At 46.6% G+C, this 25,351-nt stretch overlaps 1 protein-coding gene across 3 annotated transcripts in view; it reads right to left on the reverse strand.

The window, feature by feature from the left end:
* The window catches only part of zzef1 (zinc finger, ZZ-type with EF hand domain 1), a 371,817-nt gene that overhangs the window by 53,313 nt on the left and 293,153 nt on the right, over nt 1–25,351 (reverse strand). For all 3 annotated transcript variants that reach the window (XM_038813628.1, XM_038813629.1, XM_038813630.1), the window contains 5 exons: nt 20,487–20,846; nt 19,064–19,207; nt 15,582–15,750; nt 8,615–8,713; nt 7,121–7,286 (listed from right to left, as the gene is read on the reverse strand). In XM_038813628.1, the coding sequence (XP_038669556.1) occupies nt 7,121–7,286; nt 8,615–8,713; nt 15,582–15,750; nt 19,064–19,207; nt 20,487–20,846 (938 nt within the window). The remainder of the gene's footprint in view (nt 1–7,120; nt 7,287–8,614; nt 8,714–15,581; nt 15,751–19,063; nt 19,208–20,486; nt 20,847–25,351) is intronic.

Here is a 25,351-nt window from a genome sequence, read left to right on the forward strand (position 1 = left end):
ATCTTCTTGTTCCTAACACCTGCAAATACAAATATACCTTACTTAAAACTACATCTTGTTCCTAACAAGACAAAGGAGTTGTTCAATGATTGGTAGTATATACTTCAATGCACGGAGTTCAGTGAATAAAGCAGATGGACTGGGGGCACAGATGGACACTTGAAAATGTAGTATGATAGTTAAAAACATAGCTCAAAGAAGGCAAGAAAAAATGGCAGCTCAACATTCCCAAACAAACCTTGTTCTGAAGTGTAGCACTAACTTGACTCCCTGTCTGGCCAGATCACATCTACCGAGTGAACCACATCACTTACCATATACATGGTGATAACCATTCAAATTTATCCAGAAACCTTTTTGAACAAGGAAGTCATTTTAACAACAAGCACAGATATAAATGCTGAATAGACCATTTCTAACTCTTTTTGCCCAACACCAAATATACAGAGCCACGGTACTATACAAGTGCATCATTTACTATTCACATAACATCATGGGAACACAGGAACGGGAGTAGGCCATTCAGCTCTTCGAGCCTGCTGAATCCTTCAGTGATGCCTGGCGCAAGCTGGAGGAGCAGCACCTCATCTTCAGGTTCAGCACATTGGAGCCCTCGAGACTCAGTATTTAAAGTTTGGCAGCTTTAGATTGCGAACTTTCTCCCCCATCTTAAATCCCTTTTTAAATATCCCATACATACATCGCCTCAAAGCAGCCTCCCCTCCCACACCAGGCCATCTGTCTTTTGCTCTTAAAGTTGCTACATTTTGTTGCAATCTCTCCCAGTTACATTTTAAAACCCAACACATTATCATTCGCTTCAGTTCTGAGGAAGAGCTAAAAGACCGAAAACGTCAACTCTGTTACACTCCTTATAAATGCTGCGAGACGTGTTGAGTTTTTCCAGCACCCTCTGTTGCATGTTTCAGATTCCAGCATCCGAAGTATATTGCTTATTTCAACACCAAGAATGGGTTTCCTGATGTGTCACCTCTGTGTCATAAAAGGACTGGGCAAAGGTCCATCCAACCGTACCCAGCTGAGATAACTTTTTTTTTCAAATAATTTTTATTCAAATGTTTCAACAACAAATTTTCTCCCATCAATAAAATAAACAAGGCATAGAAAAAACAGAAAGAAAAGCCCCCCACCAATACAAAGCAATAAATTAATAACAAAAAGAAAGTAACAAACATATAGTTGCAAAAACAAACCCCCTTAACAGACCCATAATCCACCCCCCCCCCCCCCCCCCCCCCCCCCCGGGGTTGCTGCTGAGATTGGCCACCCCCTAACACTCTGCCAGGAAATCAAGAAAAGACTGTCACAGCCAGAAGAACCCGTGCCGACCCCCTCAGGGCAAACTTGACCCTCTCCAGTTTGATGAACCCGGCCATGTCGTTAATCCAGGATTCCGGGCTCGGGGGCTTCGCGTCCCTCCACTGTAAAAGAATCCTGCGCCGGGCTACTAGAGACGCAAAGGCCACAATACCGGCCTCTCTCTCCTCCTGTACTTCCGGCTCCGATGCTACCCCGAAGATAGTGAGCCCCCAGCCCGGTTCCACCCTGGAACCAACCACCCTGGACAGGATCCCGGCCAACCCCTTCCAGAAACCCTCCAACGCCGGACACGCCCAGAACATATGGGTCTGATTCGCTGGGCCTCCCGAACACCTCCCACACCTGTCCTCACCCCCAAAGAACTGGCTCAGCCTGGCCCCAGTCATGTGCGCCCTATGCAGCACCTTCAGCTGAATTAAGCTGAGCCGTGCGCAAGAAGAGGACAAATTCACCCTCCTCAGGGCGTCTGCCCACGTCCCCTCATCGATCTCCTCCCCCAGCTCCTCCTCCCACTTCACTTTCAGCTCCTCCACCGAGGCCTCCTCCCCTCCTGCATCACCTGATAAATTGCCGAGATCCTACCCTCACCGACCCACGTCCCCGAGAGCACCCTATCCTGCACCCCCCTTGGCGGCCGTAGCGGAAACTCCGCCACCTGCCGCCTAACAAACACCCTAACCTGCAGATACCTGAAAGTATTCTCAGGGGGGAGGCCCCACTTCCCCAGCAACTCCTCTAAAGTCGCAAACTTCCCGTCAAGGAATGGGTCCATATCCGTCTGATGCCTGCCCTATGCCAACTCAAAAACCCACCATCTATTCTCCCTGGTGCAAACCGGTGGTTGCCCCATATCGGGGTCCAAACTGAGGCCTTCACTTCTCCCCTATGGCGCCTCCACTGCCCCCAAATTTTGAGGGAAGCCACCACTACTGGACTCGTAGAATACCTTGCCGGGGGGAGTGGGAGCGGGGCCGTCACCAGTGCCTCCAAACTCGTGCCCACACAGGACGCCACCTCCAACCTCTTCCATGCAGCACCCTCCCCCTCCATCACCCGCCTATGAATCATTGCCACATTCGCAGCCCAGTAGTACCCACACAGGTTGGGCAACGCCAAACCACCTACCTCCCTGCCTCGCTCCAGGAATAACCTCCTCACTCTCGGGGTCTTCCGCGCCCACACAAACCCCAGAATACTCTTATTAACCCTCCTAAAGAAAGCCTTCGGAATCAAGATGGGGAGACACTGGAAGAGAAACAAAATCCTCGGTAGCGCCGTCATTTTAACCGACTGGACCCTGCCCGCCAAGGAGAGTGGCAGCACATCCCACCTCCTAAACTCCTCCTCCATCTGCTCCACCAGCCTCGAAAAGTTTAGCCTATGTAGGGCCCCCCAGCTCCCAGCTATCTGGATGCCAAGATATCTAAAGCTCCTCTCCGCCCTCTTCAACGGGAGCTCTCCTATCTCCCTCTCCTGGTCCCTGTCTGCATGCTCCCCAGCGCCTCCATCAGCTCCTCCAACTCGATTGGGGCCCCCAGACCCTCCACCCTCTCCTCCTCCACTCTTGGGAACTCCAGCTTACCCAGAAAGCGGTCCATCCCGCCCACATCCCTAGGGGGCACCGACCGGTACAGCACCTCGTAGAAGGACCTTAACACCCCATTAATGTTCCTAGCACTCCGCACCAGGTTCCCTCCTGCATCTGTGACTCCCCCTATCTCTCTCGCTGCCTCCCGCTTCCGGAGCAGGTGGGCCAGCATCCGACTTGCCTTCTCCCCGTACTCATATACCGCCCCCTTCGCCCTCCTCCACTGCGCCTCCGCCTTCTGGGTGGTCAGTATATCGAACTCCGCTTGGAGACTGCAACGCTTCCTCAAAAGCCCCTCTTCCGGGACATCCACATACCTCCTGTCCACCCTTACCATTTCTTCCACCAACCTCTCCCTCTCAACCCATTTTCCCCCTCTCCCTGTGCGCCCGAATAGATATCAGCTCCCCTCTAACCACCGCCTTCAACGCTTCCCAGACCACCCCAACTTGCACCTCCCCATTGTCATTAGTTTCCAAATACCCCTCTATGCACCTCCGGGCCCGCCCGCATACTTCCTCCTCTGACAGAAGCCCCACATCTAACCTCCACAGCGGGCGCTGATCCTTCCCGTCCCCCAGCTCCAGGTCCACCGAATGCGGAGCATGGTCAGATATGGCCATCACCGAATACTCCGCCCCCACCACTCTCGGGATTAGCGCCCTGCTGAGGACAAAAAAAATCAATCCAGGAATAAGCCTCGTGGACATGGGAGAAAAAGGAAAACTCCCTACCACCCGGCCTCAAAAACCTCCAAGGGTCTACCCCTCCCATCTGATCCATAAACCCCCTCAGCACTGTGGCCGCCGCCAGCCTCTTGCCCGTCTTAGACCTCGAACGATGCAGAGCTGGGTCCAACACAGTATTAAAATCACCTCCCAAGATCAAGCCCCCCGTCTCCAGGTCTGGAACCCGGCTCAACATTCGCCGCATGAAACCTGCATCGTCCCAGTTGGGGGCATACACATTAACCAGAACCACCCGCTCCCCTTGAAGCCTACCACTCGCCATTACGTATCTGCCACAGCTATGCGCCACCACACTCGACTCTTACAAACTAAAATCGCCACCCCTCGATTCTTCGCATCTAGCCCCGAGTGAAACACCTGTCCAACCCAGCCTCTTCTCAGCCTCACCTGATCCGCCACCTTAAGGTGCGTCTCCTGGAGCATAGCCACGTCCGCTCCGAGCCCCTTCAAATGCGCCAAGACCCGGGACCGCTTCACCGGTCCATTCAGCCCCCTCACGTTCCATGTGACCAGCCGAATCTGGGGGGTCCTCCCCCTCCCTCTGCGCCGGTCAGCCATACTCTCCCTCGGCTCACCATGTGCCCGCAGAACCCCCCAGGCCTGTTCCCCATGGTGGCAGACACCCCTCCCAAACCCCCCCCCATCACCAGCAGTTCCGCTTCAGCCCCTCCAGCAGCAACCCGGTACCCCCCCTAATCTCCCCCCCCCCCAAGCCCTCCCACCCCCCCCCCCCACCCCCAAGCCCTCCCACCCCCCCCCCCCCCCCCAAGCTAGGGCCACCCAACACGCGGGAAAAAGAAGTGCGCGTGACCCAGTGGGCCCGCGAACAGCTCCCCAGCCCTCCACCAATGAAAAACAAGAAAGCACCAGAATAAATAAATAACAGCCCCAAAAAGCAAAAAGGCATCAACAAACACAACCAGAAAAAGAAAAGGATACCCAAGAGGACAAGGCCTATGTAAATCAGTCCCCAGACCCCCAGTCCTCAGTTCGAGTCCAACTTCTCTGCCTGGACGAAGGCTCAGGCATCCTCCGGGGAATCGAAGTAAAGCTGGCGATCTTTATAAGTGACCCAGAGGCGTGCCGGCTGTAACAGGCCAAACTTCACCCCTTCTTGTGAGGCACCACCTTCGTCCGATTAAAACCAGCCCTTCTCTTCGCCACCTCCGCGCTCCAATCCTGATAAATCCGATCTCTGCATTCTCCCACTTGCTGCTCCTCTCCTTCTTCGCCCATCTCAGCACACACTCACGGTCAACGAAGCGGTGAAAACGGACCAGCACCGCCCTAGGCGGCTCATTCGGCTTGGACTTCCTCAACAGCGCTCGATGGGCACCCGCCAGCCCCAAGGGCCCCTGGAACGACCCCGCGCCCATTAACGAGTTCAACATCACGGCCACATAGTCCAAACCTTCCAGCCCCTCCGGGAGGCCCAGAATCCGCAAGTTCTTCCGACGGGAGCGGTTCTCCATCTCCTCCATCCTCGCTAGCCATTTCTTGTGGAGCGCCTCGTGCGACTCCACCTTCACTGCCAGGCCTAGGAGTTTGTCCTCACTCTCCGAGGCCTTTTGCCGAAGCTCTCGGATCTCTGCACCCTGAGCCGTCTGAGTCGCCATGAGCTTGTCCAGCGAGGCCTTAAACGGATCCAGGATTTCAGCCTTCAGCTCTCTGAAGCAGCGCTGAAGCAGCTCCTGTGCCCACTGCTGCCACGCTGCTGGTTCTCCGCCCGCCGCCACCTTGTTTCTCCTGCCTCGCACCTTTCTCTGCTCCAAAGCCGATTTTTTAACCGCTCCGCTCCTGGTCCAGTCCAACCTCCGGCAGATAAGCGCAGTGGATGTGTTCCCACACCGGGAAAAGTCCAGCCAGCACCGCTACGGGCCCTTAAAAGAGCCCAAAAGACCGAAAATAGCGGGAGCTACTGAACGTGCGGCTTAGCTTCGCATCACCGCAACCGGAAGTCCCCCAGCTGAGATAACTTACTTGTCTACCTCTGACTAACTTGCACCTACTTCTCCAGATAATAAATGGAGTTGTGGTCAACTTAGAAATTTTAATTTGTAATAAATACTGTCAGGATCCTTCCTTCCTGTTTATTCTCTTATTTCCCCTTTCTTTTATTTTTGCTGTTCCGTTTTTGATCCATGGATGATTCATAGGCATCTCACTTTTAGGTAAGAAGCCTGTATCTTTAATTCAAGCAGTAAAAATCTGGAAGGCTGTGCCGGTTTAAAGTAGAAGCTGCAGACTGGCTGGATCAGTGACAGAGAGATGGGTTGGGACTCGACTTGATTGATTTTTCTGGTGGCCAGTGAATTGGCCCAAAAGGCTGTACTATGTCCAGTAACGGGGTAATTGGATCTGATCCCACTGGAGTGTTTTTCAGACACCAAAGTTTGAGTTTGGTTTCAGTTTTGATTCTGGCAGCCCAGTGAAGAGATCCAACTAACTCTCTCCAGAAAGATCCAGCTAAACCCACTCCAGAAGGCCATTGTGAGGGCTGACTCACTCTCCAGAAAGCTGCTGGGTGCTCCACGAACTGAAAGCAAAGTTTGATGTGAAATAAGGTGCCTCTCCAGGAAATGTTATGAGCAATATATCTCTCTCCAGGACGCGGTGAGCAATATAGCCCTCAGTTGTGAGTACTGGGCAGCATGATGGCACCGAGGCTGGAACTGCTACCTGGGACCCGGGTTTGATTCTGACCGTGGGTAACTTTCTGCGAGGAGTTTGCACGTTCTCTCCGTGTCTGTGTGGGTCCCTCTGGGAACTCCAGTTTCCTCCCACAATCCAAAGATGTTCAGGCTAGATGTTTAGGCCATGCTAAATTGCCAGAAGATGAGGTGAGGTTACGGGATAGGGCAGACACATTGGTAGGGTGCTCTTTTGGAGTGTCAGTGTAGACTTGATGGGTCAAATGGCCTCCTTCTGCTTTGTAGGGATTCTATGATATTGCATTCTTGAAACCACAGATACCTAAATGAATCCACAATAAAAGTCTTCAACTGAAGGCCAGGATTGAAGCAAAGCTACTAAAAAAAAATCACCTGAAGCAGAAACTCTTATCTTTTGTCTTTCATCCTTATTATTTTTCACCCCTCCCCCCTCTGTGTTTGTCTGTTTTGTATGTGTGGGTAGAGGGTTGGGGCAGTTAAAGTGGGAATCAGGAGTTAAATTATAGTTAATCAGTTGTATTTTCTGTGTATCTTATTAAAGTTCCTGTGATAAACAGTAATTGTGTTTAAACTTACAAACCTAGTGACTGTAATTATTGGACAGTCAAGGGCCAAAGACTTCGGATATTTTTAGACGTATTACTGGTCAATTCACTTGTGTTGTGACTCTGGGTCACGTGGGGCTCAAGTTGACCACGCACTAGCCCAGGCTGTCGTAACAATACCCGCAGATATGAACTGAACTCTCTGCTTCAGAACTGCTGGTGTACCTGTGAGAGGTGCACTGTAATATCTTCAAAAGCAGATGAACTGCCTTTAGTCGTTGATGTCCCATCTGCTGGCAGGCCACACCCACTTGCCACTCCCAAATTTCAGCCAGTGGTAGATGTGGGAGAATCCTCTCCTCTGATAGCATTTGCTTGAGTATCTCAAACCCTGGAAAGAGAGATATGGAGGAATGTATCAGAGTCTGAACAGGAGACTAAATAAAGAGAAATCACTGCAGGAACAGAGTTCTGAAACGCAGAGATTCAGCTACACTCTGTAGCCAAAAATGCAGCACCCATGCACTGCTATATGGAATTGCCATTAGTCAGTTGAAGGAGCTGGCAAATGGGCTGACTGCTTCAACACAACAAGCCTCCATCACATTATACACTAAATGACTTTTGTATGTCTAGTTCCTTCTCCAATTAGTGGAGTAAATATGACATAAAACAAGAAACATGGGTGAGGAAAAACATAAAATGTTTATTCAAGACAATTCTGGTCGCGTTTCCAATTTTAAAGAAAATTAGGATTAATCCATCATTATTCAATTGGTCACAGTATCAAAAACATAGGTTTTGCAATTGCGTGCATGGGCCACTAATGCTTTTAACAGGTACAAGTAGATGCCACTTAGCAGAATTGAGAATGTGGGAGAAAATACAAAACCGAAAATAAAGAGAATGTAGCGAGAGGGGATGAGTGCACAGATCAGGGGGAAGACAAGAGAGGGGACTTCCTTACGTAGCTCTGTTTCAAATTTTGTTGTATGATACTTCCTGGGAAAAGGCAGAGAGGTTTAGGGAGGGAATGCCAGAGTTTTGAGCCCAGGCAGCTGCAAACACAGCCACTAATGATTGAGCACTTAAAATCAAGAATCTTCAACAGACCAGCAAGAGAGGAAGGCCAATATCTTGGAGGGTTTGGAGATTACAGAGATAGGAAGAGGCAAGACCATGGAGGAATTTGACAATAAGAATGAGAATTTTAAAATTGCGGTGTTGCTCCTCCAGGAGCCAGCGTAGGTCGCATAGGGTGATGAATGAAAATGGTTGCAAAATGGATGCTATCACGTCGACAGGAGGGTAGAACATGAGAGATCAACCAGAAATGCATTAGAATACTCAACTTGAGGTAACAAAGGCATGGACAAAGACAAAGAGGAAGATGAGGACAGAGAGAGTGAGAAAGAGTACACGACAGAGAGAGCAAGAACAAACATAGGTCAGATAGAGAGGGAAGAATAAAAAGGACACAGATGGAGAGCATGAGCAAACAGGAAACACAAAGGGAGGACAGAAAAGGCAGGAACACAGAAATGGCAGAAAGAGAGGAAGGAGAATGGGAGTGAGGACAGACAACGGGTGTGGAAGAGGAAGAATTGGAAGCGAGATAAAAGTGAGCAGAAAGAGGGCGAAAAAAAGGTGAAAGCAAATGAGAAAAGATTGTAATATCGAGAAAGCAGGTTACTTTACCCCACGTACAAATGCACTCACCGGTCAGGAACCGTCCACGATGGCCTCCTGTTACTGTGAACTTATAACCCCAATCATTGGTATCCAGGTCTGATGTGAACCTGAAATATAGTGTATCACCTAGGAGAAAGAAAAAATACTACTGTCCATCACTGTTACCAGAAAATAAGAGGAAGGGACAGAATGTGTGAACATAATGTTCGGCACAATATCGTGGGCCAAGGGGTCTGGTCTGTGCTGTATTTTTCTATGTTCTATAATATTGCACCAAGGAATCATACAGTAGGGAAATTTGATAACAGAACAAGCTTAAAGGCTTTGTGTCTGAACGCACGAAGTATTCGGAATGAAATCAATGAGTTAACAGAGCAAATAGAGACAAAGGGGTATGATTTAGTGGTGATTACTGAGATATGGTTACATGAAGACCAGTTCTGGGAGTTGAGTATCCAAGGGTACTCAGTATTTCAGAAGGATAGACAGAAAGGAAAAGGAGGTGGTGTAGCTTTGCTAGTAAGGGGAGGGATCAGTGCTTCGTGAGAAATTATATAGGCACTGGAGTTCAAGACGTGGAATCTGTCTGGGTAGAATAAGGAACACCATGGGAACAAAGTCCCTGGTGGGCATAATCTTTAGGTCCCAAACACTTGTACTGTGGGGCACAGTATAACCCAGGAAATACTGAGGGTTTGTAAGAAAGGTACGGCAATAATATAGATTGGATTAATCAAATTAGCAAGGGTAGCCTAGAGGGAGAGTTCATTGAATGTATTAGAGATTGTCCCATGGAGTAATATGCTGTGGAACTAACCAGGGAGCAGGCTATTCCTGATTTGGTACTGTGTAATGAGGAGGGACTAATTAATGATCTCATAGTTAAGGATCCTCTTGGGAAAAGTGCCCATAGAATGATAGAATTTCAAATTCAGTTTGAGGGCGAGTAAATGCAGTCCCACGTTCGTGCTCCGGAGTTAAACAAAGATAATTACATAGGCATGAGGACAGATTTGGCCCCAGTGGACTAAGCAGGAAGATTAAAAGGTAGGACAGTTTATGGGCAGCGGTAATTCTTCAAGGAGATGTTCAATTCCTCCCAACTAAAATTCCAGAGAGGAAGAAAGATTGTAAGAGGGGCAAAAGCATCCATGGCTAAGCAGGCAAGTTTAAGATAATCTAAAGACAAAGCTAAGGCATGCCATATTGCAAAGGCCAGTGGCAGGCTGGAAGATTAGGAAACTTTTAAAGATCAACAAAAAGTAATAGAAAGAGTAAAGGAAATGTATGAAAAAAAGTAGCGAAAAATGCAAAAAAGGATCCCAAAAACCTGAGTACATAGAAGGGAAGAGAGTACTTAAAGTGAATGTTGGTCCCTTGGAGGTTGGGCCAAGGGAGTTAATAGTAGGGAGCACTATTATTGAAGGCAGACCAGGCCCTTGTAACCTACATCTTAGGGTCTTAAACCGGCATCTCCACATCATTAGGGCCTTAAAGGTAATGGTAGTGGAGATAGTTGATCCATTGGTTACAATATTCCAAAATTCCCTGGACACGGGAAGGATTCCAGTGGATTGGAAAAATGTGAATATAACATCCATATTAAAAAAGGAAGGGAGGCAGAAAGTAGGAAACTACAAGCTATATAGTTTGACATCTGCCATTGCAATTGTATAAGGTGTTGGTGCGGCCACACCTGGAGTATTGTGTTCAGTTTTGGTCTCCTTACTTGAGAAAGGACGTACTGGCGCTGGAGGGTGTGCAGAGGAGATTCACTAGGTTAATCCCAGAGCTGAAGGGGTTGGATTATGAGGAGAGGTTGAGTAGACTGGGACTGTACTCGTTGGAATATAGAAGGATGAGGGGGGATCTTATAGAAACATTTAAAATTATGAAGGGAATAGATAGGATAGATGCGGGCAGGTTGTTTCCACTGGCGGGTGACAGCAGAACTAGGGGGCATAGCCTCAAAATAAGGGGAAGCAGATTTAGGACTGAGTTTAGGAGGAACTTCTTCACCCAAAGGGTTGTGAATCTATGGAATTCCTTGCCCAGTGAAGTAGTTGAGGCTCCTTCATTACATGTTTTTAAGGTAAAGATAGATAGTTTTTTGAAGAATAAAGGAATTAAGGGTTATGGTGTTCGGGCCGGAAAGTGGAGCTGAGTCCACAAAAGATCAGCCATGATCTAATTGAATGGCGGAGCAGGCTCGAGGGGCCAGATGGCCTACTCCTGCTCCTAGTTCTTATGTTCTTATGTTCTTATTAGGAAATTGTTCAAATCCATTATTAGGATATTGGGAAAGTCAAAACACAATCCATCAGAGTCAGCATGGTTTTATGAAGGGTAAATCGTGTTTGACTAATTTTCTGGAGTTCTTAGAAGATGTACAAGTCAAGTGAATAATGGATCTTGTAGATGTAGTCTATCTGGACTTCCAGAAGGCATAAAATGTTAATACACAAGGTCAAATCACATGGAATTTGGGGGAATTCATTAGCTTGGAGAGAGGACTGGCTAACCAACAGAAGGCTGCGAGTTGGGATAAATGGATCTTTTTATGGTTGGCAAGATGTAACTAGTGGGGCGCTACATGGTTCAGTCCTCAGGCCTCAACTATTTACAATCTATATTAATAGCTTGGGTGCAGGGATAGAGGGTTCTAAAGCCAAATTTGCAGATGACAGTAAAATAGTAAGTTGCAATGAAGGATTAAGAAATTGACAAATGGACACGGATAGGTTAGGTGAATGAGCCAAAATTTGGCAGATGGAGTTTAACGTGGATAAATGTGAGGCTATCCATTTTGGCTATAAAAATAGAAAGACAACTTATTATCTAAATGGAGAGAAACTTCAGAGTGCTTAGGTGCAGAGGGATCTGGGTGTCTTGTACATGAATCGCAGAAAACTAATATGCAGGTACGGCAGGTAAAAAGGAAGGCAGATGGAATTTTGGCATTTATGGTTAAAGGATTAGAGTATAAAAGTAGGGAAGTGTTGCTGCAACTGCACAACGCATTGGTGAGACCGCACTTGAGATACTGTAAACAGTTTTGGTCCCCTTATTAGAGGAGTGATGTAGTTGCATTGGAGGCAGTTCAGAGGAGGTTCACTAGATTGATTCCAGAGGTCAGGGATGTCTTATGAAGAGAGACCAAGCAGTTTAGGCCTATGCTCTCAAGTTTAGAAGAATGAGAGGAGATCTAATTGAGGTATATAAGGTAATGGTATGGATAAAGTAGACGTAGAGCAGATATTTTCTCTTGTGGGGCAATTGAGAATGAGAAGTCATAGTTTTAGGATAAGGGGTAGCAGATTTAAAAGAGGTGAGGAGAAATTACTTCTCTCAAAGGTCATGAACACCATCTCCCTTCTCACTGTCCAATGTCACAAATACTCTTTCCCAGTGGAACAATGATTTGTTTGTGCTTCTTTGAATTCCATATACTGTACTCACTGCTCACAGTGCAGTCTCCTTTATACTGGGGAGACCAAATGCAGATTTGGTGATCACCTCAATTCAGTTCGCAAGCATGACCCCGGATTTTCAGTCACCTGCCATTTTACTTCTCCGATCCACACCCACACAGACCCCTATGTCCTTGGCCTCCTGCTGTGTTATTTTCCATCGGACACTTTACGCACTGTGTTCAGCAACTTCAGATCACAACTTCTGGCCCCATTTTACTTTATGGACAGTAGCTGTAGATACTGATTCTTCATTCCCCACTGACACCTACACCAAACACATCTTTACGGGTTTCTTATCCCTGGTCATCCAATCTCTCCTGTCCTCCCCCCACCAATCCCAAAATGATATAAACCCGTTATATATCTAACCTTGTCCAGTCAGGTTAAAGGTCATTAACCTAAAACGTGAACTGCTTCTCACTTCACAGATGCTGCTGGACCTGCTGAATACTTCCGGCATCTTCCATTTTCATTTCCAAAATTGCAATGATTATCCCAAGCTACTCATTTCATTCTCATTGCTCTAGTACCCCTCATGCCTGCGTGGGTCTCACCCCCACAACACAAAAAGATATGCAGCGCAGGTGGATTGGCCGTATCTTTTTATTAAAACAGTAAAAAATATTTACAAGGTCAAACGGTACAAACAGGGTACCCTCCCCTCAGTACCAACGCACGGGGAGGGGGTAGGATACTTTGATTATTGAAACAATTCACAAAACAGTTGGACGGAAAAAAAAACGGTACAAGCACTGCGCTGGAGAGACCAGATACCCTCACCTTTGTACCAACAGAAGGGAAAGGAAGAAGGTGTGGTGGGGAGAGTGTGGCAAGGAAGGTGATGGGGAGGGAGGGAGCCCAATAGGACACTGCCTGAACTAATGGATGCAGAAAAACAAAAGAACCTCCAATTATGATGTGCCAGATTACGGGAGTCCCCCAGAGGGGGTGAGGGGGTGACAATGTTAGGCACGAGTGAGCCCTGCACCCGCTACTGAGCACCTTAAGTGCACCCTGCGCTCCCGACACTGGGCGGCTGACAGCCTTCGGACAGTCGCCCTCCGGGCCCGCATCCTCCACCACACTGAGCGCGGAGGGCGACACGGGCCCACCAACCAACCCAGGGCCTGCCTTGATCCCGCCGCCGCCATCGACAGGTGGGATCTCCTCACGTTGGCCATGCTAAATTGCCTCTTAATTGGAAAAAAGATAATTGGGTACTCTAAATTTTTTTTAAATGTTCCCTCGAACAATCCAACTTCACAGACAATGAAGGAATGCAGCTGAGTAAGACACTAAGATTAAATTCGCATCACGTTTTATTGGTATACACCCGGGTCCTGCTAATATACCAGTAGATCGAGAGCAACAAAAGTCAGTTTCCTTAAAAAGTTTGTTTTAGCCACTTAAGGAAGTGGTTGACACAACTGATTTACGACAGCAGGTACCCCAAATCCTAGTGCAGATTTAACAGCTTATGTTGCCATTTGTCTACCACCCGCAGCCCACTACCGTCAACTTTTATTTTTCTCTAAAGTCAGTTTCCATGTCCTACCTTTGGTCTTCCACAAAGTTAGGAGGGCAGGTTTGTCCACCACTAAGATATCAATCAAGACGCCATTACATTCATAGATACATACATAGAAGATAGGAGCAGGAGGAGGCCTTTTGGCCCTTCGAGCCTGATCCGCCATTCATTACGATCCTGGCTGATCATCCAACTCAATAGCCTAATCCTGCTTTCTCCCCATAGCCTTTGATCCCATTCTCCCCAAGCGCTATATCCAGCCGCCTCTTGAATATATTCAAAGTTTTAGCATCAACTACTTCCTGAGTGGTAATGAATTCCACCGGCTCACCACTCTTTGTGTGAAGAAATGTCTCCTTATCTCTGTCCAAAATGGTTTACCCTGTATCCTCAGACTGTGACTTCTGGTTCTGGATACACCCATCATTGGTAACATCTTCCCTGCAACTATCTAGTCCCGTTAAAATTTTATCAGTCCCAATGAGATCGCCCCTCATTCTTCTGAATTCCAACGAAAACAATTAACACTAGTCAATCTCTCCTCATATGACAGTCTCGTCATCCCTGGATTCAGTATAGTAAACCTTCGCTGCACTCCCTCAAGAGCAAGAACATCCTTCCTCAGAGAAGGAGACCAAAACTGCGCACAATACTCCAGGTGTGGCCTCAACAAGGCCCTGTATAATTGCAGCAACACATCCCTACTTCTATACTTGAAACCTCTCGCAATGAAGGCCAACATACCATTAGCCTTCTTTACCGCCTGCTGCATCTGCATGCTTACCTTCAGCAACTGGTGCACAAGGACACCCAGGTCCCGCTGCACACTCCCCTCCCCCGGGTCTCGGGCTTTCACCCCCCTCCCCCGGGACTCGGGCTTTCACCCCCTCCCCCGGGACTCGGGCTTTCACCCCCTCTCCCCAACACTCGGGCTTTCACCCCCTCCTCCGGGACTCGGGCTTTCACCCCCTCCCCCGGGACTCGGGCTTTCACCCCCTCCTCCGGAACTCGGGCTTTCACCCCCTCCCCCGGGACTCGGGCTTCCACCCCATCCCCCGGGACTCGGGCTTTCACCCCCTCCTCCGGAACTCGGGCTTTCACCCCCTCCCCCGGGACTCGGGCTTTCACCCCCTCCCACGGGACTCGGGCTTTCACCCCCTCCCACGGGACTCGGGCTTTCACCCCCTCCCCCCGGGACTCGGGCTTTCACCCCCTCCCCCGGGACTCGGGCTTTCACCCCCTCTCCCCAACACTCGGGCTTTCACCCCCTCCCCCGGGACTCGGGCTTTCACCCTCTCCCCCGGGACTCGGGGTTTCACTCCCTCCCCCGGGACTCGTGCTTTCACCCCCTCCTCCGGGACTCGGGCTTTCACCCCCTCCCACGGGACTCGGCTTTCACCCCCTCCCCCGGGATTCGGGCTTTCACCCCCTCCCCCGGGACTCGGGGTTTCACCCCCTCCCCTGGGACTCGTGCTTTCACCCCCTCCTCCGGGACTCGTGCTTTCACCCCCTCCCCCGGGATTCAGGCTTTCACCATCTCCCCCTGGGACTCGGGCTTTCACCCACAGTTGACCTCTCTGCTATTCTGACCATAATGAAGTGCACTGCTGCCATCAAGTACAAACATTTCAAGCGTACAGCCATCTCACTCGCATGGCAGCACTCCACTGTCAGTCACCATCCTCAGGACATGTAATCTCACAAAAGTCTTACCTACTCTATTACAACCATTCCACAGGACAACAGCAGATTCTTGTTCAATAAGTAACATGTTTTAACAAGTTTATTAATATCTCAGGATAGTTTTACAGGAAGTGATAGTTAAAACACAACTCTGATCTTCTAAATTGTAATGAACGCCTGCCTGAAAGCTCCAAAATGGTTGATCCAAAGATCTGCTTTTTTCAAAAATACACTCTCAATATACAAAATGCACCCTGATCAGGGCACACAGGCCTGAAACAATGAGCAACAGATTGAACAAAAATCCTACCTGGAATGTCAAAATCAATCCATTTGTGTGATGATCCACTGAATATATGGCGATCTTGCTTGTAGTCACTACTGCTAGACATCAACAATTCATCACAGCCATCCTCAGACACACAACGAGGATCAAATTTCACAGACAGGTAAATAGCACCAGGGATGTGAACTTTGTCCTAAAGGTTAAAAGAAAATTTATTTAGCTTTTATTGGATGATTGGTCATTATCCGCAAAGATTCTTAACCTGCCAAATCTTTGGTACAGAAAGGCGCAAAAGTGCTGCAGAAAAACTGATAAACCATACCTGATTTACGGCTAAGTGCCATCAATTTAGATTAACAACAAGCTTTGACTTGCACTCTTTCTAATACGTTGTCCTAATGTTTACTTGTTGGAGGTTTAACTTAATTGCAGTGTTAATGTAAGCCTGCTTGTGACAATAAAGATTATTATTAATCTCCAGTGCACTGTGGTGAAGTATACGTATCTAGACATGTGCTGCTGGGATGGTCCTTCCCCATTTATAGATTTGTCAACATGTGGCTATGATATGAGCATGTCAATCTCATCAACCTCACCATTCAACTGACTGAAAAGTGACAACCAAGAGCACGAGTAGGCCTTACAGCCCCTCGAGTCTGTTCCGCTATTCAATAAGTTCACAGCTGCACTTCCACCTCAACTCAACATTCCCGCCCTAATACCCATATTCCCCAATTTCCTTAGTGCCCGGAAAGTGTTAAGAATTCATTCTGTTAATTTCCTATCGTCCACTTATTTTATTATTTTGGTCCATGGATCCATAATTGAGATGTGCCTTTAAGCAAAAGACTCCATTAAAACGGCCTACTTGCCAGGACACTGTTTTCCCAGGTTTTGTATTTCATAGAATTTACAGTGCAGAAGGAGGCCATTCGGCCCATGGAGTCTGAACCGGCTCTTGGAAAGAGCACCCTAGCCCCATAACCCAGTAACCCCACCCAACACTAAGGGGAATTTAGCATGACCAATCCACCTAACCTGCACATCTTTGGACTGTGGGAGAAAACTGGAGCATCCGGAGGAAACCCACGCACACACGGGGAGAACGTGCAGACTCCACACAGACAGTGACCCAAGCCGGGAATCGAACCTGGGACCCTGGAGCTGTGAAGCAATTGTGCTTTCCACTATGCTACCGTGCTGCCAAGTATTTTGGACAGGAGAAGCCAGTATCTTCAGCACTGAGTGGATCTTAGGAACCAGGTTTGGAGGGAGTCAGTTTGTGTGGGTAACTGACAACCAGTGGGTTGGCCAACGACTGTGTTCTGCCTGACAACAGTCAGTGACTGGGTCCTGAGTGATGCTTTCTGAGAGAACTTAGCAGAAGTGTTAGACCTCGGAAGTGAAAGGAACTCTATCCCTCCGACTTGCTGAATCATAGAAATCCTATGGTGCAGAAGGAGGCCATTCAGCTCATTGAGTCTGCACCAATCCTCCAAAAGAGCACCCTACCCAGGCACATTCCCCTCTCTATCCCCATAACCCCACCTAACCATTCGACACTAAGGGACAATTTAGCACGGTAAATCCATATAACCTGCATATCTTTGGACTATGGGAGAAAACTGGAGCACACAGAAGAAAACCACGCCGACACAGGGAGAAGGTGCAAACACCACACAGTCAGTTGCCCAAGGTTTGAATTGAATTCGGGTCCCTGGCGCTGTAAGGTAGCAGTGCTAACCACTGTGCCACCGTGTCAGGTGAAAGAACTGCTCTATTGTTCTGAAAGCAGCAAGTGCCTGGCACATCCTTTTCTGGAAGCCTGAAAGGATGCCGAGACTGCAGAGAAAGTAGACAACCTTGCCAGAGAAAACCATCTCAATCCTAGAAAGAAGAAGTACTGAAACAAAAGTCTGAACTTCAGAAAGACATAGACTGGAAGACATCCCAGTGTATCAGAGATCCTTATCCTTTTATTTTTTTAAACTTGTATTTTCTTTCCCTTTCCCCTTGTGTGTGTGTGCGCGTGTGTGTGCGCGTGTGTGTGTAGAGAGTGGGGCGTGTTTGGACTGGGGTGTTGGGAAAGGGATAGTAGATAGTTAATAATAGTTTCTGTCCATTTAATTATAATACTGTACAAATTTTAAAGTTACAAATCTGGCGACTGAGGTTTATTGGGCTCAACCAAGGACCTTGGGTATTTTGAATAAAATCTTATTTCACCTGTCTTGTGACTCTGGGTCAAGTGGGGCTGGAATTGACCGCGCACTAGTCCAGGGTGTTGTGACAAAGGCCATTGTACTCAGCCTTGAATATACTCAGCAACTGTACTCAGCCTTCTCGGATTGAGAATTACAAAAATCCACAATTCTGAGTGTCGAAAATTCTCACCTTTCTAAACGTCTGGTCTCCTTACCCTGAGACTATGATTCTTACTTCTACATTCTCCAGCCAGTGGAAATAGCCTCACAGCATCTACCCTGTCAAACTCCGAGAAATGTATACGTTTCAACGAGATTATGCAATAAAAGTTAACATACTATTTGTTGGTCGAACCTGCATGTTAACGTTGTAATTTACGTACAAGGATATCCAAATCCTTCTGAACACCAACAATTACTAGTCTCTTGCCGTTTAAATATATTCCGTCTTTTCATTCTTTCTATCAAAGTGGATAATTGCACACTTCTCCACATTATACGCCATCTGCCATCTTCTTGCTCAATTACTTAGCTGATCTATATATTCCTATGCAGCCTCTTCCCCTCCTCCTCACTGTTATATTCACATCCAGTTTTGTATCATCAGCAGCCTCGGATATGTAACATTCAGTCCCCTCGTCTAAGTCATTTGTAAAGTCGCCATTGTCCCAGGTGACCAGAGGCTGCATTCCCCTTTGAGGGCGGGAGCTGACTGGTGGTGATTTAACCTGAAGTTCACCACATCTCAGGCGAGGGGCAAGGTTGAGAAGGTGGGGCCTTCATGGATAACCTCGGGTGGTTCAAGAATTGAACCCATGTTGCTGGCCTTGAGTTCAATGGGGTAGACAACTGGTTTGTCATGCAATTTGTGATCTATAAAATTGATAAAAGTTGAATACAAATCCATAATTTTTTTTAAATCGAGGGACAATATGGTTGATGCAAAAGACTCCACGGGTCTCTGACCAAGAGCAGATGAGTTCTCCTGGCCAAACACACATCCCTCAAACGAACTTCACGGAAGACAATTTAATTGGTCATTCATTCATTGCTGTTCATGGAAGTTTGCTGTGCACCAAATGGCAGACATGTTTCTTACAATACAACAGTGCTTTAATGTCCTGCCGATTTGAAAGGCACCGAATAAATTAATGTACCTTGTTGCATGTCAAATTACACTGTAAATTGTGGATTTTCTCTGTCATGCTTTCATATCACTGTTTACACCAAACACTCATCATCTATGGTAGCCCAATCGCACATCTGAATTAACCACAATACATATTAAAGATGCTGAAATACCTCAATTGTAGCATTGTTGTCATATGGATGCTTGGACTCCTTGACTTGGACATCCATTCCTGGCTCTTCCATAAACTGACAGGCAGTCACGGCCAGAGACCCCAGCATATTCTCACTACAACCGAGCAGCACTTTCTGCAGAATCTGATGCAAATAAGGAAAAGAAAATAGTAAATATATAAACCAGAAAGTAAACTGTCTAGGTAAAAAGGGGAGGAATACATAATAGGAAAGTTCCAGGCTGCGGTCAATTCAGCTCCAAATAGTGATTCTGTTAGGAATAGGAAAACATTTGTATGGTTTGATTGCTTGGTTTTCTGCTGGTAGCTCCTCCTACGTTAGCACTTTTAATTTATTCATGCTTAGCCATTATGGCTAGTAAATCTGATCACAGATTTTTTTTTTCAACCATGTGGATGTTTGATTGTCAAACGTATCATCATGGGGAGAGACAAGAGGTAGGGAGAGGGTGGATGGGTGGTGGGCATGTTGGTAAAGGGGGGGGAAAAAAGAGACTAATTTCCTACATTACGCGCAGCCCTTTTTCCCTCATTCATGGGATGGCATGCTGAGCATTTGCTGCCCATCTCTTCTTACAGAGAGAGTAGCTTGCAAGGCCATTTCATAGCAAAATTAAGTGTCAACCACATGTTGTAGACATGGAGTCACATGTAGACTAGATCTGCCAAAGACGGCAGATTTCCTTCCCTAAAGGACATTAGTCTTACCACTTACAGTGCAGGAGGCCATTAGGCCCAACGAGTCTGCACCAGCCCTTGGAAAGAGCACCCTACTCAAGCCTCTCTACCCACACCTCCATCCTATCCCCGTAACCCCACCTAACCTTTTTGGACACTAAGGGGCAATGTAGCAGGGCTAATCCACCTAACCTGCACATCTTTGGACTGTGGAAGGAAACCAGGGCACCCGGACGAAACCCACGCAAACACGGGGAGAATGTGCAGACTCCGCACAGACAGTGACCCAAGCTGGGAATCGAACGTGGGACCCAGGAGGTGTGAAGCAACTGTGCTAACCACTGTGCTACCGTACCGTGAACGAGGTTGGGTTTTTGCAAAAATTGACAATGGTTTCATGGTCTAGTTTTTAATTCCAGACGCCAGTTGCCGTGGTGGGATTTGAACCTGTGTCCCCAGAGCATTAGCCTGGTCCATTACCACTGCACCAATGTCACCTCATCTATGCTTTTAAAGTGTTTAGGGAATGTTCTGACAATTGTTAAAGAAAGGAAAGTCATTCTTTTAATAGCAAATAGTAACGTTCTGCTTTCACTAGTGATTATGTATTCTGCCTGGCACAAGGGAAGATGTGACAACAAGCCTACGAAGAAGAACATGCCTGACTAAAACGTTGCTTAGTAACCCACGAACCTAACTGGTAAGCTTGAACACTCATTACCAACCTTTTCCCAAAGCTGTTTTTCCTCAAGTTGCATGAGCAAGTCAAGTATGTAGGCCATGTGAGATGGGCAGCTGAGACCCAGTACCTCCTCTGTGATCGGCACTCCACTTGGCCAGTCAGCTAACAGAGAAGCTAGCACATGCCTGGCATACAGTATGGAGATGGCTTCATTGACTTTGTACAGGTAGTCACGCGCTGTCCTTTTGCTGCGCGTGTCGAGCTCTTTGTGCAGCAGCATGGAGCTTTTAGTCCGTCGTTGTTTGGCAAAGCTGAGCTGCAGGTCACTTTCAGTATTGGTTATCAGTTTCTGTGTCACAGGATTGGTCTCCTCTGTTGCCTTCTCACATCGCAGAGGCTTGGACTGTTAAAACAGACAGGTTAGATTCACCTACCCATGTTTAAAAAAATGCACAAAATAATTACAGTCAAATTTGAACATAATTTCAAGCAAACCTTGGCTATTCATCATCTATTTGCATGTTCATATTTATTTTACAATCCTTCGAAGAATTTGCATGGAGAAAATCTCAGCACCCAGAGTATTTCAGGTCAGCAATAAACAAATCACAGTAATCTCAAATCGTTCCCCATGGCAGATCATTCATTTTAAGCATTTATAATATTGTCAGCTTTAGTGGAGTACAAAAGTAAAGAAATTGTGCAGTTTATTTATAAAACACCAGTGAAGTCCCAGCTGAATTAGTGTGTTCAATTCTGCGTACCAAACTCTAGGAAGGATGTCAAAGTCTCAGAACGGATGCAGAGAGTTATTAGAATGGTGCCAGAAATTGAAACAATCAGGAGGATGGAGAAACTAGAGAAATTTGGATCTCTCTCTTTAGGGCAAAGGAGGTCAAGGAGAGATTGATAAAGATGTTCGAAATCACCAAGGATTTTCACTGAGGCTAGTTAAGGACAAACTATTCCAACTAGCAACAGGGTCCATAGGCACAGATTTAAGGTGAATGGCAAAAGATCCAAAAGCAACGTGAGCTTGGTGGCACAGTAGCACAGTGGTTAGCACTGTTGCTTCACAACACCAGGGTCCCAGGTTCGATTCCTGCTTGGGTCACTGTCTGTGCGGAGTCTGCATGGTCTCCCTGTGTCTGCGTGGGTTTCCTTTGGGTGCTCTGGTTTCCTCCCACAAGTCCCGAAAGACGTGCTGTTAGGTGAATTGGGCATTCTGAATTCTCCCTCTGTGTACCCGAACAGGCGCAGGAGTGTGGAGACTAGTGGATTTTCACAGTAACTTAATTGCAGTGTTAATGTAAGCCTACTTGTGACACTAATAAAGATTATTATTACAATCTGGAATGCACGGCCTGAATGTGTGGTAGACGCAGATTCAATGTAACTTTCAAAAGGATATTGGGTCAATATTTGAAGGGAAACATTCATACCAGGACTACAAGGAAAGAGATGGCAGCTCTTTCAAAGAGCAATCATGTGTATTGGTGGGTTGAATTAAGTTCTTCCCGATTCTACAAAATCAAATTGTACTGACATTGTAAATTCTACAAGAAAAATGACCTATAAATGGACCATTAAGGGATTATGATTTTTCTGCACAAAAATTAAAACTACTATAGTCAGTGAAAAAGTAATGCAGTTGGACAATATTACAAGGGTGTTGCCAATCACTGCCTACTAAATACAAGTGTTACTGCCTTGATTGTAAGCAGTCTGGATAGAAGCATAAAATTACAAAGAGATAGCTAATAGATTAAGTGAATGGGAAAAACTGTGGCAAATGGAGTTCAATACAAGTGTGAGGTCATCCACTTTGGATCTAAAATGGATGAATAAAAGTTAAAAACTCAAAGAGACTTGAGGGGGAGATCCAGGTACACAGGTCATCAAAATGTTATAGAGAGTTGAAATTAATCAAAAAAGGATAATAGAATGATGGTCTACATAGCTACAGGAATAGAATACAAGAAGGTAGCAGTTATGCTACAGTTATACTAAGCTCTGGCCAGATCATGCCTTGAGTTCAATTCAGGGCACCACACTTCAGGGAGAATGCACTGACCTTGAAGGGAGTGCAGTGTAGATTTATTAGATGATACCTGGACTCCAAGGGTTAGATTACAAGGGGATATTACACAAACTAGGGTTATGTTCTCTGGAATTTAGACGGTTAAGGGAATATTTGATTCAAATTTTCAAGATATTAAAGGCCACAGATCAGGTAGATAAAAATAAGCCATCTTCCACTGATAGGAGTTGAGGAATAGCTGCTCCACATTAAAAAGTAGCAGAAAAAGTGGAAGAAGTTTGGAACTCTTCTTCCTCAAATGGAAATTGATGCTCGGTCAATTATTTAAATTTAAATAATCTTTATTGTCACAAGTAGGCTGCAATGAAGTCACTGTGAAAATCCCTTAGTTGCCACATTCTGGCACCTGTATGGCCCACTCCAGCTCCTATGATGGCTTTATGATAAAGACAGGCCTAAACAGACCGGTCATGGGGCATAGGAATCGTGGACTTCAGTAAGTACCCTTTGCCCAGAAACACAAGTCAGCATTTCGAATCACTCTTGCTGCAGCCTTCTAGTCAAATGAAGAACAGATTTTTACTGTTCCCAAAGAGGGAATGGATAGCCAGTGCTCATGGGGTATGCTTACTGGTTAGCTTCTTGAGGTACTCCAGGTGAGCAAACCTGTGAAATTGTATCCCAACGGGAGCAAGCCTCATTAGCACTGACGGAACTAAATTTATAAATGAATTAAACACAAGTCTCAAAATGTTGATGTTTTAAAATAAATACAGCGGGATCCTTCTGAACGGAATGACTAGTTTAAGTTTCTGGACATTTTACCATAATTTACTCTAATTTCTAATGCTTTAATTCAGCCAATCTGATAGCGCGGGGTGCATGGTGTAACTCTGCTGGGATTTTCTGCCCAGTTCACTGCACCACAAGACTTCTCCCTGGTCTCAATCCTGCCATAGCAACAGGGAAGAGATATGGAAGTCAGTCATGAGTCGGAACAATGAGCCTGTGCCTCAATCAGCTATTATTCCTTTCGTGTTGGCACTTTACTATAGGATGTCAATATGGTTGTACTTTACTTTTAGTTATTCATGGGGCATGAAGTTATTCATTGCCATGGCCAACATTTATTTTGCATCCAAATTGCCCTCTCGAAGATGTTGGTAAGGTGCCTTATTAAATACAACTGTGAGACTTGCTAGGTCATGGCAGAGGGAAGTTGTGTTACCCACATTGCTGAGAATCTGGACTCAAATATAGGCTAAGTGAACTAGGTGGGTTGTTATGACAATTCAATTGTTTTCTAGTCACTAATGCTGGCATTTTATTCCAAATGTATTTAATTAATTGAATTTTTAAAAATACTTATCTGTAATTTTGGAATTTGAGCTCATGTCTCTGGATTAGTCTAGACTCATTAGTCCAGGCCTCTGGATTACTAGTCCAGTAACAAACTCTGTGTTACTAGAATCTATAGCCAACCCATATAATTCACAAATCATGAGAAATATGGCAGGATAATGATTTCTGAAACAGTATACGACTGCTGTTTTTTCTGGTGTGCTTAACTCCAACACAACATTTTCACAAGAAAATGCAATTTGGTAAAGTTGGCTAGCTGAGTGGTGTGGTGGATTTTCAACTTGGACGAGAATTCAAATCTGGCCTGATCTCAAATCTCCAAACTGCAAGGGTTATTTGTGAAATGAAGCTGGGAAGTATCAATCTAGATCCTTGTTCCCATTCAGCTAAAATGGTCCCAATTTGTTTGGAATGGGAAAAGTCACTCTGATAGGCCTTAGGTTGGCTGGTGTGGGATACAGAAAAGTATAATTCCGTTAAAGTAGAGGCACTGAAGGTTGGAACCTCAGGCTGAGGGGCTTTATGCTGGTTGCACTTTACTTAACTTGGGATGTCGAATGCTGACACGAGGTGCCAGAATTAATTAAAACTCCATCCAACACCAACGAAAATGCATTTGAGTATGTTTACATTGGTGAAGAATAGGCTTGCCACCTGCTGTCTAGCCTGACACAATGGGATGGATATTATCAACCCTCTAGGGATAGGCTAGGTGTTGTGTGTGTGTGTGTTTGGGGTGGGGGGGGGGGGGGGGGGGGGGGGTGCATAAAATGGCGAGGGATGTCTGGAGGGTGTCATGCTGGTCATCTTCCCGGTGCCATGTTATTTTACCAGCAGTGCAGAAGGTGGAGGACATTCCTCTAACTTAGAGGTCAATCGAACAATAGACGTGGCTAATTAATGGTCACTTCCTGCCACCACTGACATTTTACCATCAGCATGGGGAGACAATCTAGTGAATCCTGGTGGCTTCCCTGTGTACTTGAGGACAGGAATGGGGTGCCCTCTTAATCAGGCACTCTGTAGCCCACTAAGGGGACCCACTTGGCAATAAGGGGCCCCACCTCCTCTGCCCTCACCAACTCCTTCACCCGCTTGCTAAGGCCCATTACCTGACTGGTATTGTTGTCCCCAGATGGCTCTTCCCTGTTTAGGATTGCAGCCTGCTGCCAAGGTGTCATTTGCTTCCAGGTGCAGTCCCAGCTCTGGCCCCTGCTCCCAGTGGCTCCTGGGAACAGGTCATAGAGTTTTACTGCACAAAAATTGCCCCGGCAAATGCAATGTTAGAATTCTTGTCATGAGGGCTAGAATACAAGACCAGGGAGGTACTTCTGAGGCTATATAAGGCTCTAGTCAGACCCCATTTGGAGTATTGTGAGCAGTTTTGGGCCCCATATCTAAGGAAGGATGTGCTGGCGTTGGAAAGGGTCCAGAGGAGGTTCACAAGAATCCCTGGAATGAACAACTTATCCTATGAGGAGAGTAGTAAGGGCGTGGAATAGCTG

Source organism: Scyliorhinus canicula, chromosome 12, assembly GCF_902713615.1.
Source record: "Scyliorhinus canicula chromosome 12, sScyCan1.1, whole genome shotgun sequence".
Lineage (NCBI taxonomy): Eukaryota > Metazoa > Chordata > Chondrichthyes > Carcharhiniformes > Scyliorhinidae > Scyliorhinus > Scyliorhinus canicula.